We start from the raw sequence: 24375 nt of genomic DNA on the forward strand, positions 1-24375 counted from the left end.
CAATTTCCTCCATATTAACCGCTTGTGTTTACTTTAATTGACTGATATATAGGACACCATTTTTCAGATGCTTTACCATTAATAATGGACGGGCATTTTTCCTGCCACTAGTTCTGAGCATAAAAGTAAAATGAGGTTGTGGCCCAGGCTGATATGCAAAATGTGCACGTTTCCATCATCTGCACTTTCAGTTTTACACTTTAGAGATACAGCGTGGAAATAAACCCTTTAGCCCACTGAGTCTGCGCTGCCCAGTGATCCCCGCATACATTAGTACCATCCTATACACCAGGGACAATTTTGTTACAACTTGCCAAAGCCAACTAACCTACAAACCTGCACGTCTTTGGAGTGCGGGAGGAAACCAGAGCACCCGAGAAAAACCTCACGCAGGTCACGGGGAGAACGTACAAACTTTGTACAGACACCACCCGAAGTCAGGATTGAACTCAGGCCCCTAGCGCTGTAAGGCGGCAAATCTACTGCCACGCCCCTCTGTGCCGCACGGTAGAGAGAGTGGATTGATGGAGAGTTGATGTGAAAAGGAGAACTAGGTGCGTTATCCCAGTGAGGTTTAGGTGATGCCCTGGTTGTTGGGTTTTAGATTTAGATTTAGATTTAGAAATACAGCGTGGAAACAGGCCCTTCGGCCCACCGAGTCCACCCCGCCCAGCGATCCCCGCACACTAAAACTATCCCACACACACTAGGGACAATTTTTACATTTGCCCAGCCAATTAACCTACATACCTGCACGTCTTTGGAGTGTGGGAGGAAACCGAAGATCTCGGAGAAAACCCACGCAGGTCACGGGGAGAACGTACAAACTCCGTACAGACGGCGCCCGTAGTCAGGATCGAACCTGAGTCTCCGGCGCCGCAATCGCTGTAAGGCAGCAACTCTACCGCTGCACCACCGTGCCGCCCTTTAAATTTTGTCAGCAGTTTTCAGCGGCTGCAGCCGTGACCCCAGCACTGCCATCCCAGTAGCCCACCAGGCCTGTTGGGACACTGAGTTACGACTCTCAGTACACTTCTCCTCCTGATTTGGGCTCTCATTTTCAGTCAGAGGAATATGCTATTTGGGTGACTCATCTTCCATAGATTCCTGACAATATGTGCCGGTTGTGAGATCTATTGAAAGACACGCAACTGTGTGAATGTGAGAGGGTGATGCCAAACATGAATGATTTGTATCGTGTCAGTCCTGTTTTATAAAGCCTTCCTGGGTAAATGAAATGGATTTAGCTCACTGAGCAGTACCCAAGGCTAATTGGATAGTTGTATAGGAAGGAACTGCAGATGCTAGTTTACACCGAAGATAGACGCAAAATGCTGGAATAACTCAGCAGGACAAGAAGGATCTCGACCCGAAATGTCACCCATTCCTTTTCTCCAGAGATGCTGCCTGTCCCGCTGAGTTACACCAGCATTTTGTGTCTATCTTCTGATTGTAGTTGACAGGATGTGGTGTTTGAACGTACATGGTGACCTTGTCTACTCCTGTGTGGTCAGAGGACTCCTTGCAATACCGCCCCTCCATTCCAAGCTTGACTTTAGCATTAACCTTCACAGTCAAATGTTACAACTGATTTCCGAGCACGTCTCTCCTAATTTTTAACCCCTCCATTCAGTCCCACAGCAGAGCTTGCTCTCTCTCATGTTATACAGTGTCTCAGGTCAGGTTTGCTTTTTGAACAGCATCATCGCAGTTTAGTTTAGAGACACAGTGCAGAAACAAGCCCTTCCACCCACCGCGCCCGCACTGACCAGCGATCCCTGTACACTAACACTATCCTACACACACGAGGGACAATTTACATTTTTGCCAAGCCTATTAACCTAAAAGACCTGTACGTTTTTAGAGTGTGGGAGGAAACCGAAGATCTCGGAGAAAACCCACGCAGGTCACAGGGAGAACGTACAAACTCCGTACAGACAGCGCCTGTAGTCAGGATCAAACCCGGGTCCCTGGCGCTGTAAGGCAGCAACTCTACCACTGCGCCACCATGCTGCCGTTCTTCCTTAAAAGGTTGAGGCTGTCTTTAAACTTTGCGAGCCATCTCTCAGTCAGCCACTCGTGATGTTGGCCCGCTGCTGCTCAGCCCACTCAAAGGGCAGGATGATTAGAACTAGACGGCCCACTGAAGTCATGTAAATGAGCAGACAGCATGCTGTTAGTGCAGGTTAATTGCACATCACACAACACCCTCCCACGCCGCCTCCCTTTAGATCTTAACAAACTTAGCCCCCCTATGATTCTTGTATTCTAATTGTTTTTTTCATGAATTCTGGCTCACAAGGCGAAGGAGCAGAGGCACAAACGACTGATAATGGGCCAATTAATGGAGGATAGCAATGGTGCACATCAACCTGCATCGTTTGCACAGTCAGACATCATTCCAACAGCTTGTATCCACATAAATGCAATAACACACCGGCCTCTGTGGGTCCAGCTCCAGGACAGAATGATGAGGCTGAATTGCTCTCTGATTGTACAAGGGCTTTTGCAAAGAGCTGTAAGGCTGCAGCTTGGCTGCTGGAGATTGGCTGCTGGAGATTGGCTGCTGGAGATTTGCTGCTGCAAATGGGAACAGACTGGGAATTTGTTAAAAAAGCTGCATGACTTCCCTCATCAACCTGTGTAATGTCAACTCGGAATGTACCTCTTCAGTAAATACCTAAATAAGGAATGCAAACTGCACAGCTAATACAGCCACAACCAATACAGAGAGAGAGTACCGTGGCAGCTCCACCAGCTGCCTCACAGTGCCAGAGACCCAGGTTCAATCCTCACCTTGGACACTGGTTTGCACCTTCTCCCTGTAACCTCGTGGGTTTCCTCTGGCTGCTCTGATTTCCTCCCACATCCCAAAGACGTGTGGTTTGTAAGTTATGGTGGCACGGTGGCGCAGCGGTAGAGTTGCTGCCTTACAGCGAATGTCAGCGCCGGAGACTCAGGTTCGATCCTGGCTACGGGGGCCGTCTGTACGGAGTTTGTACGTTCTCCCCGTGACCTGCGTGGGTTTTCTCCGAGATCTTCGGTTTCCTCCCACACTCCAAAGACGTACAGGTATGTAGGTTAATTGACTGGGTAAATGTAAAAATTGTCCTTAGTGTGTGTAGGATAGTGTTAATGTGCGGGGATCGCTGGGCTGAAGGGCCTGTTTCCGCGCTGTATCTAAAATCTAAAAAATCTCAAATCTCAAAAAAATATATCTAAATCTAATTGGCCACTCTAAATTGCCCCTAGTGTTGTAGGGAGAGGGTGCTAAAGTGGGATAACAGAGAACTGTTGCTGCGAACGGTTATTGATGGGTGACAGGGACTCAGCGGGCCGAAGGGCTTGTTTCCATGCTGCAAGCCTACCACTAAAACTAAAAACTAAAACTAAAACAACCAGGGAAGATAGCATTCCCACTCAAGTACTCTCCTGGATAACACCATGTTAAATCAGTTTAAATGTTTTATGAAATGAAAACAGAAAGTGCAGGAAACTTTCAGCAGCAAACTTTCATCATCTGTCGAAAGAAAGACAAAGTCAATGTTTTACATCTGAGACCCTTTAGAACTATTTTAATGGTTTCTCTTAGAAAGGTCTTCGATCCTAAATATTAATCTCTGTTGCTCTTTGCCGAGATACTGCCTGCCCCACTGTGTGTTTCCAGTATTTTCTGTTTTTATTTCAGATTTCCACCCTCTGCAGCTTTTTTTGGATTTTATGTTTACTGATTTCCTAAACAAAGGTATTTATTCACAAAATGCTGGAGTAACTCAGCAGGTCAGGCAGCATCTCAGGAGAGAAGGAATGGGTGACGTTTCGGGTCGAGACCCTTCTTCAGACTGATGTCAGGAGGGCGGGACAAAGGAAGGATATAGGTGGAGACAGGAAGACAGTGGGAGATCTGGGAAGGGGGAGGGGAAGAGAGGGACAGAGGACCTATCTAAAGTTGGAGAAGTCAATGTTCATACCACTGGGCTGTGAGCTGCCCAGGCGAAATATGAGGTGCTGTTCCTCCAATTTCCAGTGGGCCTCACTATTGGATTTTCTAAATATTGATATTATGATCCAGAGTGTGACACTGATGGTTGTTTTGAATGCTCCTTTTCCTCATCAGTACATCGATGATGTGCTTCCACCTGAGTCTCCCTACCTGTACGGCCTCCATCCCAACGCGGAGATTGGGTTCCTCACGCTGACGTCGGACAAGCTCTTCCGCACCGTGCTGGAGATGCAGCCCAGGGACAACAGTGGTGGAGAGGGTGGCGGCGCCACACGAGAAGAAAAGGTAAACGACTCGTTTAATCAGCTAAAGTTGGTGTTTCCAAAGGTCTACGGCGATTCCAGCAAATCACACTTCATCATGTCAGATGCAAACTAAATTGGTTATTTGCTCAATCCTGGTGTAGCGGCCAGCTTCTCGTCTATCTCAATTAGCTCCCAAGCTGCCACTTGCATAGACCGGGTCAGCGATAAGCGTAATAACTCGAACAACTAATAACAGAGATCCTCCCAGACGTTTAATAGTTAGTCTTCTTTATTTGAAGGTGCAATAAACATATTGGCATATCTCTTGTCATCGACTGGTTATTAATTGCTAGGTAAAATTCCATATCTTACCACAGTCTATGCGATCGTTACGAATTGCCAGATATAACTTCGACACAGTTTGTATTAATCTTCTAGTTACAGGCGATTACATCATGGCTGATAAATCTTTTGGCGGAGCTTCTAGCTGACCCTCTGTCAGCACCTCCCAGTTCACCCACTATGCCCGCACGTACCCAACTGCCCGTACTCTGGCTCCGCCCAGCCCCTAAGCAAATGTGTTTAGCTTGCTTAGACATCTTGGTCAGTGTGGATGAGTTGGGTCAAGGGTCTTGTTTCTGTGCCACATGAATCTAAGACTCTAACCTTCACCCATGTCTATCTGCCATCCCATGTATTGGTCTTGTACACCACCTCCATGACAGCAACACCCTCATTCAGATATGGTGACCAAAACTGCACGCAAAATTGCAAATGGGGTTTCACCAAAGCACTTTCCAGCTGCACAAGACATCCTTTCCCCTTACTCAAATCCGCTTGCAATGAAGGCCAAGATAACATTTGATTCCTCCCTATTAGATTGCACCTGAATGCTCATTTTCAGTGATTGGTGGCCAAGGGGACCCAGGTCTTGATTCTGCTTCCTTTGTCCCAGTCGTTTGCCGTGCAGATCACAATCTATCTTTTTTTATTTTAGAAACCAAAGTGGACAACCTCGCATGCATTCACATTAAACAGCATTAGCTGTGCATGCATGTCTACTCATTCCACTGATCTAAATCAGACCACTCCCTCTGCATCTTCCTCACAGCTCATATAACCTCCTCACTTTCTGTCATCTGCAAGCTCAGCATTGTTCATTCAGTTCCCTCATTTATGTCAATTATGTATAATTTGAATGCTTGGAGCCCAAGTGTGATTCTTGTGGCATTCCACTAGACACTGCCTGCTCTAAAACCAATTTCTTCCTTCACCCTGCTTCCTGTTTGTCAACCACATCTCAAACCGTGCCAGTATATTACTCCCAATACCATGTGCATTCAATTTTCCTCACCTCTTCGGCAAGACCTTTTCAAAAGTCCAAATTTACCATATCGCCCTTTCTTGCTTATGTATTCTACACAGTCTCGACAATTTCAAAAGGTTTGGGGCAAGCATGATTTCCATATCATAAGATCCTGCTAACATTGTCAAGGCATGCTAATGCTTTTTCCCTTTCTCATTAAAAAAAAAAATGGTTAGCCAACATTCAAACTATAGAAATCCCTCTAAGTGCCCGTTAAGGGCTGACAGTCTTTCTTGTACGTCCAGAAAATGTGAGTGCATGTGGCCATGTATAGAGTGTGACTGGGCAGCTGGAGAGCCCCTGTACAATCTATCGCACTGACTCATGAATTGTTATGAAATAGACGGCACGGTGGCGCAGCGGTAGAGTTGCTGCCTCACAGCGCCAGAGCCCCGGGTTCGATCCTGATCACGGCTGCTGTCTGTACGGAGTTTGTACGTTCTCCCTGTGACCACATGGGTTTTCTCCGGGTGCTCCGGTTTTCTCCCACACTCCAGAACATACAGTTTTGTAGGTTAATTGGCTTGGTATAAGTGTAAATTGTGCTTAGTGAGTGGGATAGTGCTAGTGTGCAGGGTGATTGCCGGTCGGAACGGACTCAGTGGGCCAAAGGGCCTGTTTCCGTGCGGTATCTCTAGAAAAAAGCCAATAATCCCATTGTTATACATCAGCATCAAGTGAAAAGGAGAATGTGGGTCACCTTTGAAGCAGTAAGTTCCAATGGTTTCAGCAAAGCCAAAGTCATGCCTGTAATTCAGTGAACCACCACTGTTCAATCTTGTGGAGATTTTCACAGTTCCCCTCCCCAACATTCCAGGTAAAGGCAACTTTGGACGAGATAGTGGAAAAGTTACCGGATGAGTTTAACGTCACAGAACTGATGAGCAAGGCTGAGGAGAGGACGCCTTACATCCTGGTGGCTTTTCAAGAGTGTGAACGAATGAATATTCTTACATCGGAAATCAAACGCTCACTCAAGGAGCTGGACTTGGGACAGAAGGTACGTTTAAAAGCGAGTTTAAACAATGTTTAAATCAGACTATTTGGTATGATGGTCAGAGGAGGAAAAGGGGAAAAGACAACATTTATGAATCTCAACATTTAAGAAACAGTTAGACAGGTACATGGATAGGACAGGTTTGGAGGGATATGGGCCAGATGCGGGCAGGTGGGACTAGTGTAGCTGGGACATGTTGGCCGGTGTGGGCAACTTGGGCCGAAGGGCTTGTTTCCACACTGTATCACTCTATGCCTCAATGACATGAAAATTAATGTTTTATTCGGATAGAGATTGCTACATAATGCCATGTTTCTTCCACATCAGTCTGAACACTGAGGTAGAGCCTTGGTTAGACACTCCAATGGTTCAGCACCTGAGAGCCTTCTCCTGAAGTGCTGAATACCTGGAACCAATCTCCGATATGGGAGTATGAAGCTGAAACTCATTTTTAAAATTGAGGCATCTCCTGCATTGTAGGTGAGGAGAGGTGAAAGAATGTTGTGTTCCTAGAAGGTTGTGTGTTTCACGATTGTATATAATGTGAAGCTGCATCATTTGTGCATGGATAAAGAAATACAATGTGACAATAAATACATTCCGAGTGTATTCATTTACTTTTTGTCACATAAATCCTATTAGAGTGAATCTTAGTTTGTATCTCTAATTTTTAGAAAGTGATTTGTGACATCAGTCAGGGTGAATTTGTCACAGTGAGGCCCAGCGCAAATTGGAGGAACAGCACCTCATATTTCGCTTGGGCAGTTTACGCCCCAGCGGTATGAACATTGACCTCTAACCTCAGATAGTCCCTGCTTTCCCTCTCTATCCCCTCCCCCTCCCCAGTTCTCCCACTAGTCTTCCTGTCTCCGACTACATCCTATCTTTGTTCCGCCCCCTCTCCTGACATCAGTCTGAAGAAGGGTCTCGACCCGAAACGTCACCCATTCCTTCTCTCCAAAGATGCTGCCTGACCCGCTGAGTTACTCCAGCATTTTGTGTCTACCTTCGATTTAAACCAGCATCTGCAGTTTTTTTTCCTTTTTCTCAAACTAAACCAAAATAACAAAGAATGGAAACTTGCCTTCCATTTTTTTTTCTCAATCCCAGCTCCACAAACTCATTGACATCAAAGGAATAACAGATCCGACACTGGGTCTGAGATCTAGGCGATTGCCCCAGCCTAAGCATTTGGAGATTTCATAGGAACATAGAAACATAGAAAATAGGTGCAGGAGGAGATCATTAGGCCCTTCGAGCCAGCACCGCCATTCATTGTGATCATGGCTGATCATTCAAAATCAGTACCCTTTCCCTGCTTTCTCCTCATATCCCTTGAATCTGTCGGCCCTAAGACCTAAATCTAACTTTCTCTTGAAAACATTCAGTGAATTGGCCTCCACTGCCTTCTGTGGCAGAGATTTCCACAGATTCACAACTCACTGGGTGAAAAACCACAGATTCACAACTATCTGGGTGCAAAGTAGCAAGATTTCAGCAAGATGACCCTTTGCTACAGGAGCCCACATGGAGTCCAGCTCCGTGCAAGCTCATACATGTTTTCAGCACATTTTGGGCTTCTGCACTTGTTAACTTAACAAGTCTCATGTTTGCACCCATTGAGATGGGTAGAGAGTGATGATTTAATTATGAATCACCATTTACTCGTATGACCCAGGCGTATATAAACCATTTTTAGTGTGCTGACTGCTTTTAAGTTCCAGCTGGGCAAAATCATATTTGCAGTGTTTTGCTCTGCATGATCAGGGCATAAAGTATTCTGTTTTAGAGGCATCAAGACACTTGTCGACGGGTACAGTGGTGCAGCTGGTAGAGCTGCCCACTCACTGTGCCAGAGACCCAGATTCCATCCTGACCACGGGTGCTGTCTACGTTGAGTTCTCCAAAACCTTGCCACACGGCGTGAAAAATTCTCTATCCTAAATAGCATGCTTCTCATTCTTAGAATGTAACTACTTGTAGTGGGTACTCCACCAGTGAAAAGTACTGTTTTGTGAAGGGAACATAATAATTTTGTCCGTTTCGATGAGTTTCTTTGAAACTCCGGAGAGTGGAGGCCCAGTTTACTCAGCCTCTCGTATGACAAACCTGCAATCAGTTTGGTGAATCTTAATTGTAATCCCTTAGCAAGTGTAGCCTGTCTTTAGATAATGCCAAGCCAGTGGACAACACTTCAGATGTGGTCTCATAAAGGCACCATGTAACGCAACGTTACAGAAGTAAAATAGTATAATGGTGAATTGCCAAAAACAAAAACTGAAAATACCTTCAAACATCATTGTAGTTTGAGCCACTTTTTTGGTGACAAACAGTGCAAATAAATATGAGGCTGTTGTATGATACTTAGTCAACTACTACCACTAGATTTCTCCTTAACTTTCCTTATCTTATCTAGGGAGAGCTGACCATGACAAGTGACATGGAGAGCTTGCAAAATGCTATCTTCTTTGATCAAGTACCAGATTCGTGGAGTAAGCGAGCCTACCCAACGATGACTGGGCTCGCCAACTGGTTCGTTGATCTCCTCAGTCGTATTAAGGAACTGGAAACCTGGACGTCTGATTTTGCTCTCCCTTCTGCAGTATGGCTTGCCGGCTTCTTCAACCCACAGTCCTTCCTCACAGCTATCATGCAATCTATGGCACGGAAGAATGAGTGGCCTTTAGACAAGATGTGTCTGCAGTGTGATGTTACCAAGAAAACCCGTGAGGATTGTAACAGCCCTCCGCGTGAAGGTGCCTACGTACACGGCCTGTTTATGGAGGGTGCCCGCTGGGATTCACAGGTACTCAGCAACATTTCCCTACTGTTTCCATTAAGTTGAAATACCATCACTGTTTTTCTGAATGGGTATGTAACTAACCCGGCTTTATTTGGAAGTTTAAATCCTGTTCAACTAAAGCAACTGAGAACTCTTTGCATATTGGTACAGATCAATTGAGTACGGAGGGACTACAATAGGAATCACTTTATAAGTACCAACATTGCTTCTGGGCCTTTTAATATGGGTACTTGATTCTGAATTTCTTTTGCTTGATTCAGAGCCCATGTTGAAGGATGTCTACTTTATGCAAAAATAAAATGTATTTATTCTTATTTCTCATTTTGCAGCATACTGTATAGAATAGACAATAGACAAATCCTCAATAGGCTTAAATTGATTTTTGGGGAGATTATGGCCAGTGCTGTTTGTCTATCACTGCAAATGCCCACCTCCATTCATGCTGCGTATTACAATGTGATAATGCTGTTTCTTGTGACACTTACTCAATATTTACCGCAGTCTATACCTTTTAGCATTTTGCTAGTGGATATAAGTAAATGAAAAAAAGATTGAAAATCTTGCAGAAGTCAGCAAAACAAAATTAATTTTCCAGCTCTCTATTGGGTGTCCAACTCGCCCTCCCTCCCCTGTGAAGTTATTGATCACAAACTTAGCTAGAACAATAATATTAAAAAAACAGTTGCTACAAGAACAGTAAAAAAAAGTCCAAGCATCCTTCAGTGAATGACTCACCTCCAAGACTGCTCAAAGCGTTTCGATCATGTACAAGGCACAAATCAAGGGTGATAGAACAGTTACCACTTACCTGGATGAATGCAGCTCCATTAATGCGGACAGCTTAACAACGTTTACAGCAAAACAGCCATTAGGTCTTCACTTTATCCACCATCTCCTTTGAAACTCAGCAAGCCTTCTCCAACAGCACCACCCAAACCTTTGACTTTTACCATCTAAAAGAATGGAGCTGAAGACAAGTGAAAACTGCACTACCTTCAAGTCACACACTATCTAATGTAGCTCAGAAATAAGTCTCTTTGTAGCACCACTGTGAGTATCTTCCCAGCAGGGGATCAAGAATGTGGATTTACACCAATTTCCTAAGGGAAATTGTGTGTCGGCAATAAATCCTCATCTTGCCAGTGATGTCCACGTAGCAGGATTTAATTGGAAAGCAAAGGCCATTTGTTTTGCATTCTAAACCTTTTTTCTTGTCAGTTGTGAGATGTACATATATTTGCAGTGTGATAATTCAGCAGCTGGCTAGTTTAATGCATCATTTGTTTGAGATCCAAAGTTTATGTTTCACACATGTCCATTGCATTGCGTTTAACATATTTGTAAAGGTCCCCTTTTAATGGGCTAATTAATTGATGTGATTTCAACTTTTCATCCATGTGACTCATCAGTTAGATCATTACCCACTTGTCTGAACAGCACTTGTTGAATAGAAAGTCCATCAATAAATATTCCAATAAATGTGAAAGTTTAAATCTTGCTTTCATAATGAGATTAGATTCATTAGTAATCTTGCATAATTATGGAACGTGATCGAACTCTGACTAAAGTTTGCATCGGGTCTGAGAGCGCCACATTTCAGTCAGAAGCTGAAAACAACTTTAATTAAAGCTAAGACACTGTTGGTTCTTGCTGCTGGATGCCAAGTTTGATCTTGATCTTACGTATTGACTACACAGAGTTTGCACTTTCTATTTGCATTGATTTCTCCCTAGTACTCTGATACCCAAAGATATGCTTGTAGGTTAATTGTCTTTAGTAAATTACACTTGAGGTAGATTAATGGCAACATAAATCAAAAGGGGAATTGATGGGCTTGAGTTGAGAGAATTAATTGCAGGGGTATAGGAAAATAAGGAAATAGGAAATGAGATGAAAAGGATTCTTCCCCTGGGAGCAGACATGGGCAAGTTGGGATGAATACCTTCCTTCTGTTCATGCTGTTACAGGTATAAGGTTGTTGTAAAGGGCTAGTTTAGTTTAGGGATACGGGATGGAAACAGGCCTTTCGGCCCACTAAGTTCATGCCGCCCAGCGATCCCCATATACTAACACTATCCTACACACACTAGTAACAATTTACAATTTTACCAAGCCAATTAGCCTACAAACCTGTACGTCTTCGGAGTGTGGGAGGAAACCGGAGCACACAGAGAAAACCCACGCAGGTCACTGGGAGAACGTATAAACTCCATACAGACAGCACCATAGTCAGGATCGAACCCCTGGTCTGTGGCGCTGTAAGGCAGCAACTCTGCCATTGTGCCACTGTGCCGTCTAGATGACTATAGAAGATGAAAATGTTGTAAGGTTGCTACCTCTTGTACTCATGCAGAACTCACTGACTTCATACACTTCACTACCAATTTCCATCCTGCTCTTAAATATACTTGGACCATCTCCGACATCTCCCTATCGTTTCTGGACCTCACCATCTGCATCACAGGAGACAGAACCCTCCCCACCTACCTCCAAGACACCTCACATGCTCTTCATCTCCTCGATAACTTCCGGTTCCCAGGCCCCCACTCCCTCATCTTTACCATGGATGTCCAGTCACTCTACACTTCAATCCCCCACAAGGATGGTCTCGAAGCCCTCCGTTTCTTCCACGATCGTAGAACCAGCCAATCCCCATCTACCAACACACTCCTCCGCCTAGCAGAGATGGTTCTTACCCTTAACAACTTCTCCTTTGACTCCTCCCACTTCCTCCAAACCAGAGGCTTAGCTATGGGCACTCGCATGGGCCCTAGCTATGCCTGCCTCTTTGTCGGGTACGTTGAACAATCCCTGTTCCGGGCATACACTGGCCCCATCCCCGAACTCTACCTCTGCTACATCGACGACTGCATTGGTGCTACCTCTTGCACCCATGTAGAACTCACTGACTTCGTACACTTCACCTCCAATTTCCATCCTGCTCTTAAATATACCTGGACTATCTCCAACATCTCCCTCCCGTTTCTGGACCTCACCATCTCCATCACAGGAGACAGACTGGTGACTGACATCTACTACAAACCCACTGACTCCCACAGCTATCTGAACTACACTTCTTCCCACCCTGTCTCCTGCAAAAAGTCTATCCCCTACTCCCAATTCCTCCGTCTATGCCGCATCTGCGCCCGGGATGAGGTGTTTCACACTAGGGCATCAGAGATGTCCTCATTCTTCAGGAAACGGGGCTTCCCCTCTTCCATTATAGATGAGGCTCTCACTAGGGCCTCCTCTATATCCCGCAGCTCCGCTCTTGCTCCCCCTCCCCCCATTCGTAACAAGGACAGAATCCCCCTCGTTCTCACCTTCCACCCCATCAGCCAGCCTATCCAACAAATCATCCGCCAACATTTCCATTACCTACAACGGGACACCACCACTGGCCCCATCTTCCCATCCCCTCCACTTTCTGCGTTCTGCAGAGACCGTTCCCTCCTTAACTCCCTGGTCCACTCGTCCCTTCCTACCCAAACCACCCCATCCCCGGGCACTTTCCCCTGCAACTGCAGGAGATGCAACACCTGTCCCTTTACCTCCCCCCTCAACTCCATCCAAGGACCCAAACAGTCTTTCCAGGTGAGACACAGGTTCACCTGCACCTCCTCCAACCTCATCTGTTGTATCCGCTGCTCTAGATGTCAACTTCTATACATCAGCGAAACCAAACGCAGGCTCGGCGATCGTTTCGCTCAACACCTTCGTTCAGTCCGCCTTAACCAACCTGATCTCCCGGTGGCTGAGCACTTCAACTCCCCCTCACACTCCCAGTCTGACCTTTCTGTCATGGGCCTCCTCCAGTGCCATAGTGAGGCCCACCGGAAATTGGAGGAACAGCACCTCATATTTCGCTTGGGCAGCTTGCAGCCCAATGGTATGAAAATTGACTTCTCCAACTTTAGATAGTTCCTCTGTCCCTCTCTTCCCCTCCCCCTTCCCAGTTCTCCCTCTATCTTCCTGTCTCCACCTATATCCTTCCTTTGTCCCGCCCCCCTGACATCAGTCTGAAGAAGGATCTCGACCCGAAAAGTCACCCATTCCTTCTCTCCTGAGATGCTGCCTGACCTGCTGAGTTACTCCAGCATTTTGTGATACCTTCAAGTTGTAAGGTTTGTTCGTAAGCAATTCAAAATATTTAGACAACTATTCAAATCCCTAAACAAATGCAGATTCTATCAATAAGGTAAAAATTATATTTAACCAAAGACAGTGAAGAAGGTACTGTATTGAAAGTATACATAGAAAATTTGTCACCAGTTACATTAGACTTAGAAACATAGAAAATAGGTGCAGGAGTAGGCCATTCGGCCCTTCGAGCCTGCTACGAGATTGATCTACGAGAGTCTTAGAATACTGTATCAGAAGACCATTATTAGACAGACAGAAAATAGACTTTGAGGACAAACTGTTTAAATATAAAAAGCAAGGACTTTTCTGCCTATGTAACATGGATGGTATGAGCTATAGATACAGGAAGATTTTAATGGCAAATAAAGAAATTACTAGGCCACTGAACACATATTTTGGTCATTTTCACTGTAAAATGCTGTTTTCAAGAGTGAGTTAGATTTAGCTCATCGGGCTAACGGAATCAAGGGGTATGGGGAGAAAGCAGGAATGGGGTACTGATTTTGGATGATCAGCCATGATTGTATTGAATGACGGTGCTGTCTCGAAGGGCCGAATGGCCTACTCCTGCACCTATTTTCTATGTTTCTAATGCATATTAAATGCATGGTGGGGAACCGACAATACCAGAAATAAAAAGAGCTTAAGTAATTAGTATTAATAAAGAGAGAATACTGTAGATGGATGGACAAATGAACCGATGGGACAGACAGACAGACAGACAGACAGACAGACAGACAGACAGACAGACAGACAGACAGACAGACAGACAGACAGACAGACAGACAGACAGACAGACAGACAGACAGACAGACAGACAGACAGACAGACAGACAGATAGATGGATAGAGAAATATATTTAGTTGTAAATTTCTACAATTCATAACTAATGATTTGGTTTAATAAAAGGGACTTCAATCTGATACTAATGCTTTGTTAATGTAACCAGTAATGTACATAAACGAGTTACCAGGAGATGTACTGTTTGATCTTTGCATTTTCAAAAGGTATTTAATAAGTTAACATATGTTGGTACAGAAAATAATCGTCGACAATTGGTTGAAAGACTGAAAGCAGATGGGGAATAGGAGGACCCAACGTGGGGGCGCGGTGCTGAGGGGGTGGGAGGGAATTAAGGAAGACCTGGTGTGGGATACTTTGTAAGTTTGTCGGCACCCTTTATGTAGTGACTCTTTGCATACCTTGGCTGTGCAAAACGACAAATTTCACTGTGACTTGTCACACGTGGCAATAGAGCATTCATTCATTCATTGTACTAGTGGCAGGTCTGCACCAATATAAAGGAGCTATCCTATTTTTCTCTACGGACAATTTTCCTGCATGTTCCCTTAACGTGAGTTCGGCACGGTGGCGCAGCGGTAGAGTTGCTGCCTTACAGCGAATGCAGCGCCGGAGACTCAGGTTCGATCCTGACTACGGGCGCCGTCTGTACGGAGTTTGTACGTTCTCCCCTGTGACCTGCGTGGGTTTTCTCCGAGATCTTCGGTTTCCTCTCACACTCCAAAGACGTTGAGGCCAGTTCATTGGCTATATTTAAGAGAGAGTTAGATGTGGCCCTTGTGACTAAAGGGATCAGGGGGTATGGAGAGAAGGCAGGTACGGGATACTGAGTTGGATGATCAGCCATGATCATATTGAATGGCGGTGCAGGCTCGAAGGGCCGAATGGCCTACTCCTGCACCTATTTTCTATGTTTCTATGTATGTAGGTTAATTGACTGGGTAAATGTAAAAATTGTCCCTAGTGTGTGTAGGATAGTGTTAATGTGTGGGAATCGTTGGGCGGCGCGGACTCGGTGGGCCGAAGGGCCTGTTTCCGCGCTTTATCTCTAAATTTAAAAAAAGCCACAAATGCTTCCTGATCCGCTGAATATTTTCTGAATTTTTTTGTTTTCATTTGGAACTAATTGGGTAATTCTCAGTTTGGCAGATTGTTTCACTCATGGAGTGCCACAGAGATCAGCTATTTACAATTCATATAATGACCTAGATGTAATGACAATATAACTCTGCCAACAATACAAATGCCAATGGGAAAGTGGGCTATGGGGAGGGTACAAAGCAGCTGCAAACAGCAATAGACAGGATAAATGACTGGGAAACAATATGAAGTATATCAAAATATGAGATTATTCATTTTGATACTAAGGATAGTAAACATTAATTTGCAATTGTAAGCAACTGTTAAATGGTGGTGCACATCGTGATGGAATTCTCTGCCACAGAAGGTAGTTGAGGCCAGTTCATTGGCTATATTTAAGAGGAGTTAGATGTGGCCCTTGTGGCTAAAGGGATCAGGGGGTATGGAGAGAAGGCAGGTACAGGATACTGAGTTGGATGATCAGCCATGATCATATTGAATGGCGGTGCAGGCTCGAAGGGCCGAATGGCCTCCTCCTGCACCTATTTTCTATGTTTCTATGTGATTAGAAAGTTTAAAAAATGCAGAATGTGAATGCAGAACAATTACAGAGGCAGGTGATCATTGACCTTTATTTGAAAATCTTGCAATTATACAGCTTTGGATATGGTGGGGCCATGTCTAGAGTTTTGTGTACAGTTTTTGTCTTCAGATCCCAGGAGGGCCTAATTTTACTCTCCCGTGAAAAGGAATTGAGCTGGATTGCTCCAAACTTACTGGACTTCAGAGAAATGAAAGGTGATTACAGTAAACAAAAGTTTCAAAGAGAGAATGGCACAATAGGTCCTATTACTTCTCGCAGAAAACTCTCAAACGATAGGACATAGTTTAGTTTAGAGATACAACGTGGAAACAGGCACTTCGGCCCACCGAGTCCAAGCAGACTAGCAATCCTTGTACACTAACACCATCCCACACACATACACACACTAGGGACAATTTACTATTTTACCAAGCCAATTAACCTAACGATGAGAAGGCCTACCGGGAGGCTGATCTGGGGGGGGGGGGAAGAGAGAGACAGAGGAACTATCTAAAGTTGGAGCGGTCAATGTTCATACCACTGGGCTGCAAGCTGCCCAAGCGAAATATGAGGTGCTGTTCCTCCAATTCACAGTTGGATGTGAGGCCCACTGGAAATTGGAGGAACAGCACCTCATATTTCGCTTGGGCAGGTTGCAGCCCAACGGTATGAACATTGACTTCTCCAACTTTAGATAGCTCCTCTGTATCTCTCTTTCCCTCCCCCCTCCCAGTTCTCCCTCTGTCTTCCTGTCTCCACCTATATCCTTTTTTTGTCCCGCCCCCCCGACATCAGTCTGAAGACGGGTCTCGACCCGAAACGTCACCCATTCCTTCTCTCCTAGATGCTACCTGACCTGCTGAGTTACTCCAGCATTTTGTGATACCTTCAATTTGTACCAGCATCTGCACTCCATAAGATTGGCCCTCATTCTCCTGTGCTTCAAGGAGTACAGTGCTAGCCTGCCCAACCTTTGTTCACAACTCAGACCCTCAAGTCCTGGCAACATCCTTGTAAATCTTCTCTGCACTCTTTCCAGCTTAACGATATCTTTCCTGATTCTCAAGAATCGGACTTGATCTTATTGAATGGTCAAGCAGGCCACATTGTGGAACCATCAGGCCATTTCCTCTGGGACAGTGGCGCAGATGGTAGAGCTGCTACCTCACAGCGCCAGAGACCTGGGCTCAATCCTGATGGTGGCTGCTGGCTGTTTTGCACATTTACCTCTGGACTCTGGGGTTTCTTTCAGGTGCTCTGGTTCCCTCCCACGACCCAAAGATGTGCGGGTTTGTAGGTTAATCGGTAAATTGCCCCTGGTGCGTAGGGAGTGGATGCAAAAGTGGGTACCCTAGAACTAGTTTGAACGGTGGATTCAGTGGGCCAAAGGGCCTGGTTACATGCTGAATCTCCAAACTAAAGGTTCTTCTGTGCTGAAGCCAAAGTTATCAACTAAATCATAAACAACAATAGAGCATGGAGCGTAAGGAAGTGGAGGAAGGTGAATAGGCTGGGAGGAGATGGTAAACGTTCTCCTAAATAGTATGAAATACCGGAATTCAAATAAGAATCTCAGTACACATCTTCTAAGGCCCCTCTCGGTCATGGCTGACCATGGGTGATGCATCCTGGTTGTTGGCTGCTTGGTCCAAGCCTCGGCTAGAGCAGCGTCCATGTGCGGTCGGTTGTGAGCCTGGGCGATGTCATGTGAAGGACAGGCTGTTGTCCGTGCAGCACGTCCCCCCTCTCCACGTCGCTGATCGTTCCAAAGGAACAGCAGAGCCGTTACAGTTTGGCACCAGCGCCATCGCAGGAGCTGCCAGAACGAGGTTGTAGACAATGACCAACTGCCTTCGGGACTCCGACTGGGTTTTTCTTGAGGTTTACTCCTGGAGCCTTTTCCGTGACTGGACATGGCCACAAGGCAGTGGAGGTTTTAGATCAGAGTTTTCCCTCTCCTAGATGGACTGTCTTCCCAGGCTGATGAGCCTCATCTGCCCGAGACTCATGGGCGCGGAAGCGTCTACCTTCCCATCTGTAGCACCTGCCCACTGCGGCCTTCATCCACCTTCCCAGCCTCTGTGACGCTCCACTAAAGTCAGCCATCATCCTCCGCCTGTTCTACCGTTGAGGTCTTGGTTGGATTGCTCTTTGTCAGGGACCTCCCCCTCGACCTTACCACCATGGGTGACCCTACCAGGAGCATAGCTCCAGACGGCATCACTCTCAGGATCTCAGGACCACACACAAGCTTCTCCACCACAATAAGGTGACAATCCACGGAGAGCTGTATTCAGTACACATCATATCATATGTGATTTATACCAAATAGTCAAGAGAGTGCTTGAGACAAGGGTGTTCCTTGTGTGTATCTGTTACTGCCAGTGTGCTAAATGCTGATTGGAGATGCATTCAAGGCCAGTAAATGTTATGTTAGACTTTGCTTCAGCGTAGGAGATGTGCCAAACTCTCCATACCTGCCTTAAATTTGAACCACTCCTTTGACTTCAAAGTTACCATGAGATGCCATGGCAAAGGCCGGGAATTAAAAAGGTAGAATGGCAATACAGAAAATAGGTGCAGGAATAGGCCATTCAATGTGATCATGGCTGATCATACAAAATCAGTACCCCGTTCCTGCTTTCTCCCCATATCCCTTGATTCCGTTAGCCCCAAGAGCTATATATAACTCTCTCTTGAATACAGTACATTCAATGATACTTTATTGTCACAGGTAGCTAGTATCTGCTTTGTTTTACATACAACCCGGTAAAATCATGTAGCAGATCTTACCGAGGCAGTACACAAGTGTGGCCATGTTTTGGCGCCCACAAAGTTACAAAGGTTCACCAAACATTCTATCTACTGCCTGCCGCTGTATGGGGCAGTGCCCCCCCCCCCCTCCTGCTGGGTCCCCCATCATTCTCCATGGCCCTCCTCGCTCTCCAACGGTCCCATCGTTCTCGGCAGTTGCTCGTGGGTCTCTCCTCACTCTCGCGGCGCGGCCCCCATCAACATCCATGGTGGCCGGGCCGAGCCGGGCCTACAGGAGGGCTTGGCCCCCGTTCGCCAGGAACACTCTCGGTCGTGCTCTCGCCGGGGCCAAGTAGGTGTTGGAGGCATCTCAAACATCAGAGAAGATGTACCACAGAAATTCACCCAAGGTTATGGATCTATCGAGTCATTCCTGATGAGATCTGTGGAGAGATCGGAGTTCACTCCACCAAACTCCAAAGATTGTGAGTGGTGTTGTCACCACATCTTTGAGCGTTACATAATGCAGAGACAGGCAGAGGAGGTTATCTACACCCTGACCCTGTCCCCTTTATCACTCCCCCTGCCTCAGAACCTCGACTATTATTGACTTGCGACTGAGGCTAGCGGCTACACAGCTAGAGGCAGAAGGAGATGGCATTGTGAGTGGCCAGAGGCATCGTGCTTTGAAGGAGGTGTACTCCCCACTAACTTTGATATGATACTTGACTTAGAGATGTCTTGATGGTTCACTTTGAATTTGGTTTGACTCTAACAACCAGTTTGAGCTCTGCTAGTTAAATCTAACTACATTCTCCTCAGTTTGAATTTGTCAGGAGTATCTGCAGTAAATGAGAAGTGTTTAAAGGATTCATATCAAGTTGGAGCACATGTGATTTGCGACACAGTACGGCTGCCATTGTGTGTTCCTTACTCTATTATCTCTCAGCTTGGAGTGCATCAGTTGCTTCTCCAACACTATCCATTGATGGTGTTGATTTTTCACTTATTAATGTAACCCTGAGCATTTATTTCATGTTTAAACAATGATTTAAACAATTTACTTGACAATCCATTCTTATCATCTCTACGTAGCATTTAGCAACCAAAAGATTGTATTTATTCATTCTGTGGTGTACAGATTAACACAATTCCTCAGAGGGATGTGCTGTGCAATGTGATATTTAGAATCACTTAGTAAATAGCCAGCACAGCAATGGCACTGTTTCATATCGGGTATTAAGTTAAATATTCATGTGCATTGATGAAACTTTGAATAGATGCTTCTTTTAAAAAAATCACAGCTTAATAAGACAAATCAGTTTATTGAAGAAATGCCTGGTTGCTGCTCAGGGAATTAATATTCCCATCTCCAAGTGCTACAGAGTTTACCTCTACAAATACAAACCTGACCCGCTATTAATGAGAAAGTCTGTATAAAGATGGGCCCTGTGGATGGTACTCATCACACAGCGGACAGCAGATGAGTCAGCTCAGTGTTATTAGCTCCAGCAATGTACTTCTGATCATCTCTGTTTCCTTGGTCCAATTTACCCAACATTTAACTTATCTAAGCACAGTAATCTTTGTTGGTGAGGCCTCTTGATTAATGACTGAAATGCATAAAATCAAACATTTGGATGTCTCGACCCGGAACGTCACCCATTCCTTCTCTCCAGAGATGCTGCCTGTCCCGCTGAGTTACTCCAGGATTTTGTGTCTACCTTCGATTTGGATGTCTTTCCCACAGATCGCAGATTGTATCACAATTCTATTGTGAAATTGATTGAAGTAATGATGAGCCTTTTGACATTCCCTATGAAACCAACATATTTTATGTAAATCTACTTCCAGATATCATCATATTACATTATTCATTTTTAGTTGTGGTTTGAAATAACTTTTCATCAATCATTGTCTAGTATTCGTATCCTAGGGCAGATAAAGCTCAATTAGATGCAAAGGAGAGACCCTTTTCATTCTTCACCAACAATATAGATTAACCCTGAACTCAGGAAGACACTCTGTACTACTTCAATGTGGACCAAGGGTCTCGACCCGAAACGTCACCCATCCCTTCTATCCAGAGATGCTGTCTGTCCTGCTGAGTTACTCCAGCATTGTGTGTGTCTGAAGAAGGGGTTCGACCCGAAACATCACCCATTCCTTTTATCCAGAGATGCTGCCTGTCCTGCTGAGTTACTCCAGCATTGTGTGTGAGTCTGAAGAAGGGTTTTGGCCTGAAACATCACCCATTCCTTTGATCCAGAGATGCTGCCTGTCCTGCTGAGTTACACCAGCATTGTGTGTGAGTCTGAAGAAGGATTTTGACCCAAAACATCACCCATTCCTTCTATCCAGAGATGCTGCCAGTCCCGCTAAGTTACTCCAGCTTTTAGTGTCTATTCTCTTTCCTACTCTGGCCACCTGAGTGTATTGTAAATTGACCCAAAGGAAAGCTGAGTTGAGATTGTCCTCTAATTTTAACTTGTTCTAATGAATTAAAACCTAGACATAAACACATCTATCTGTGATGTGCCCATCTACACAAGAAGATAATGGCAAGAGTAAGTCATCAGGATAATTGAGTCTTTCATCAAGGACATGTCTTATTTATCTCAACACCATTTTGTAGTACTCTCCCCACATGATTCACTTTATGTCCATAATGAACACAATGGCCAAGACTTCACAGCTGTCTGGGACATAGAGTGTTAAAGGTCCTAAACTGCATATGTCTTAAACTGCGTCTCCCTTTTTCACAAATTTCTCAAATCTCCTTAAACTACTCAGGAGATATCAGGAACTGCAGATGCTGAATTACAAAAAAGATACAAAATGCTGGAGTAACTCAGCGGGTCATGGCAGCATCTCTGGAGAACATGGATAAGTGATGTTTCAGGTTGGGACTCAACCAGAAGTAATCCCTCCTGCTACCAGCCTGTCACACCCTTTAAGATTTATGTAAGATTCAGTGAGATCTCCCCTGATTCTTCTAAATTCTACATAATACAGCGTCAGTCTACTCATTTACTCCTCCAGTGGCTAACCTACCATCTCAGTAAATCTAGTAAGTCATTGCAATTCCTTTTTGACGTGCATTCTTTCTTAGATAGGACCACAGCATTTGCATCCTGGTGCGTAACATATTGAGGCATAAACAGCTTAATGGAAGGAAAACAATTATATATTTCTTTCTCGACATTATCTGGTACTCCCCCCTTCTTCCTTGCATATTTATTTAACGTGATTCTTTCATCTTCATTCCGTTTTTTCTAGCTCTTTTGACTTTGTAGTTCAATGTTCTTCCATGTTTTTATCACCTGACGGTAATTGTACCAGGATGCCTTGGTGCCTTTATGTCTCACCATATTTAGTTGATGGGGACAAGAGAAGACATAATAACTGCTCTGAAGAAGGGTCTCGACCCGAAACGTCACCCATTCCTTCTCTCCTGAGATGCTGCCTGACCTGCTGAGTTACTCCAGCATTTTGTGAATAAATACCTTCGATTCGTACCAGCATCAGCAGTTATTTTCTTATAATATCTACTCTTATCTTGTTGGTGTTAAATGTTCAATATTTAAAACAGAGTCAATATACATTGAAAGTAAAAGAAAAACTGTCTGTCCTCAGCTATCTTAATAGCAGTGTTTGTGCTCCATGAGTTCAATCATTTTCATATCAGTGGCTGGAAACTTGCAAGGAACAAAACAGTCTCTTGCACTTGAGTTCTTTGTCATGCTTTGTGGGAATTAAATCTTAATTGAATGACATCCCCTACACTCAGTGGTGCAGGCAGTTCTGTATTGCCAAAGCTCCTTGCTGAGCTGTTGGTATTAATGTGATTTCTGGAAGTTTTACCAATGCTTGACGTACCTGCTATTAAATATTCATGGCATCTACTCCTCCCTCGAACACTGCCTGCAAGTTTGTTCTTCCAAAAAAACGTCTCCTCATCCATCTGTTTAGGCCCTTCTGTTGTTTGTTTCCAACTCCAGTTAATGTGCTGCCTGAAGTTATGGTGACTATTGAGGGGATTGATTGGGTGGCCATGGCCTATATATGCTGGCTCTTTGAACTTTGGAGATGCAATTTCTTTCACTCAACTATGGGCACACGGTTCAGATCCAAACTTAAGCTTATACTCACTGGAATTTAGAAGACTGAGGGGGGATCTTATTGAAACATAAAATTCTTAGGGGGTTGGAGAGGCTAGATGCGGGAAGATTGTTCCCGATGTTGGGGAAGTCCAGAACCAGGGGTCACAGCTTAAGGATAAGGGGGAAGTCTTTTAGGACCGAGATGAGAAAACATTTCTTCACACAGAGAGTGGTGAGTCTGTGGAATTCTCTGCCACAGAAGGTAGTTGAGGCCAGTTCATTGGCTATATTTAAGAGGGAGTTAGATGTGGCCCTTGTGGCTAAAGGGATCAGGGGGTATGGAGAGAAGGCAGGTACAGGTTACTGAGCTGGATGATCAGCCATGATCATATTGAATGGCGGTGCAGGCTCGAAGGGCCAAATGGCCTACTCCTGCACCTATTTTCTATGTTTTCTATGTTTCTATGTTAAAGGACACTTGGACAAGTACGTGGATAGGAAAGGCGTAGAGGGATATGGGGGCATAAGGGATTAGCTGAGATGGGGCATGTTGGTCAACATGGACAAGTTGAGCTGAAGTGTCTGTTTCCATGCTGCATGATTCTATGACTCTATAACTGACATATCAGTTTCTAATCTATTTAAATGAGGTTTGACAGAGAACATTTCATGTATTTTTGTAATTCATTGCATGGAGCCTCTGGGCTGTTACATTTGTTAACTAGATGATTCACTGCAATGTATTGGTACTCACTGGATCACGGGTTTCCGTGGCTGTTAGTCCCTAGATAACATGTAAATGTGATCTGTAATCCTTTGCTTAATGCAATGGTGCACTGATAGTCTGCTGACCTGCATCCCAAACACATTGTGACGCGGAACACTGATTGATGCTAACATGGTACAAGAGCAAAGGATTGTAGGCACTGGATGAAGGTCAATCTGACCCTGACTTCATTACTGCTAATTAATCGTGGATTATGACTTGCACTCCCTGCTAAAGAGGGCAATCTTTCTCGTGCACCTGTCATGTCGTAAGTCTGTATTTCACCTCAAATGGCCAAAGGATCAGGTCCAGGAACACCTGTCCTGTGTTTGTAGGAGCTCCTATACACTGCATCTACTTTACTCTACAACACTTTACTCCCCAGCCCCATCTTTCACAATGGCTTCAGTTTGAAATGATTTTTTCGAGGAGCTGGGAAAACTTTTAGTGCAGGAAGGAACTGCAGATGCTGGTTTAAACTGAAGATAGACACAAAAAGCTGGAGTAACTCAGGGGGTTTAGGCAGCATCTCTGGAGAAAAGGAACAGGTGACGTTTGAAGAAGGGTCTCGACCCAAACGTCACCTATTCCTTTTCTCCAGAGATGCTGCCTGACCCGCTGAGTTACTCCAGCTTTTTGGTGTCTACCTTCTGTGAAAATGTTTAATTCCTTTAAACTGTGGCATATCTTGAAGTTGAATTGCACTACAACTGAATTTGGTTGCTCCTGGA

The 24375-nt window shown here is 44.8% G+C and overlaps 1 protein-coding gene across 1 annotated transcript in view; it reads left to right on the forward strand.

The window, feature by feature from the left end:
• The window catches only part of dnah9 (dynein, axonemal, heavy chain 9), a 467621-nt gene that overhangs the window by 421280 nt on the left and 21966 nt on the right, over nucleotides 1–24375 (forward strand). Inside the window, exons 65-67 of the mRNA XM_078400937.1 lie at nucleotides 4118–4288; nucleotides 6432–6614; nucleotides 9028–9417. Of these exons, the coding sequence (XP_078257063.1) occupies nucleotides 4118–4288; nucleotides 6432–6614; nucleotides 9028–9417 (744 nt within the window). The remainder of the gene's footprint in view (nucleotides 1–4117; nucleotides 4289–6431; nucleotides 6615–9027; nucleotides 9418–24375) is intronic.

The sequence above is a fragment of the Rhinoraja longicauda genome, chromosome 6 (genome assembly GCF_053455715.1).
Source record: "Rhinoraja longicauda isolate Sanriku21f chromosome 6, sRhiLon1.1, whole genome shotgun sequence".
NCBI lineage: Eukaryota > Metazoa > Chordata > Chondrichthyes > Rajiformes > Arhynchobatidae > Rhinoraja > Rhinoraja longicauda.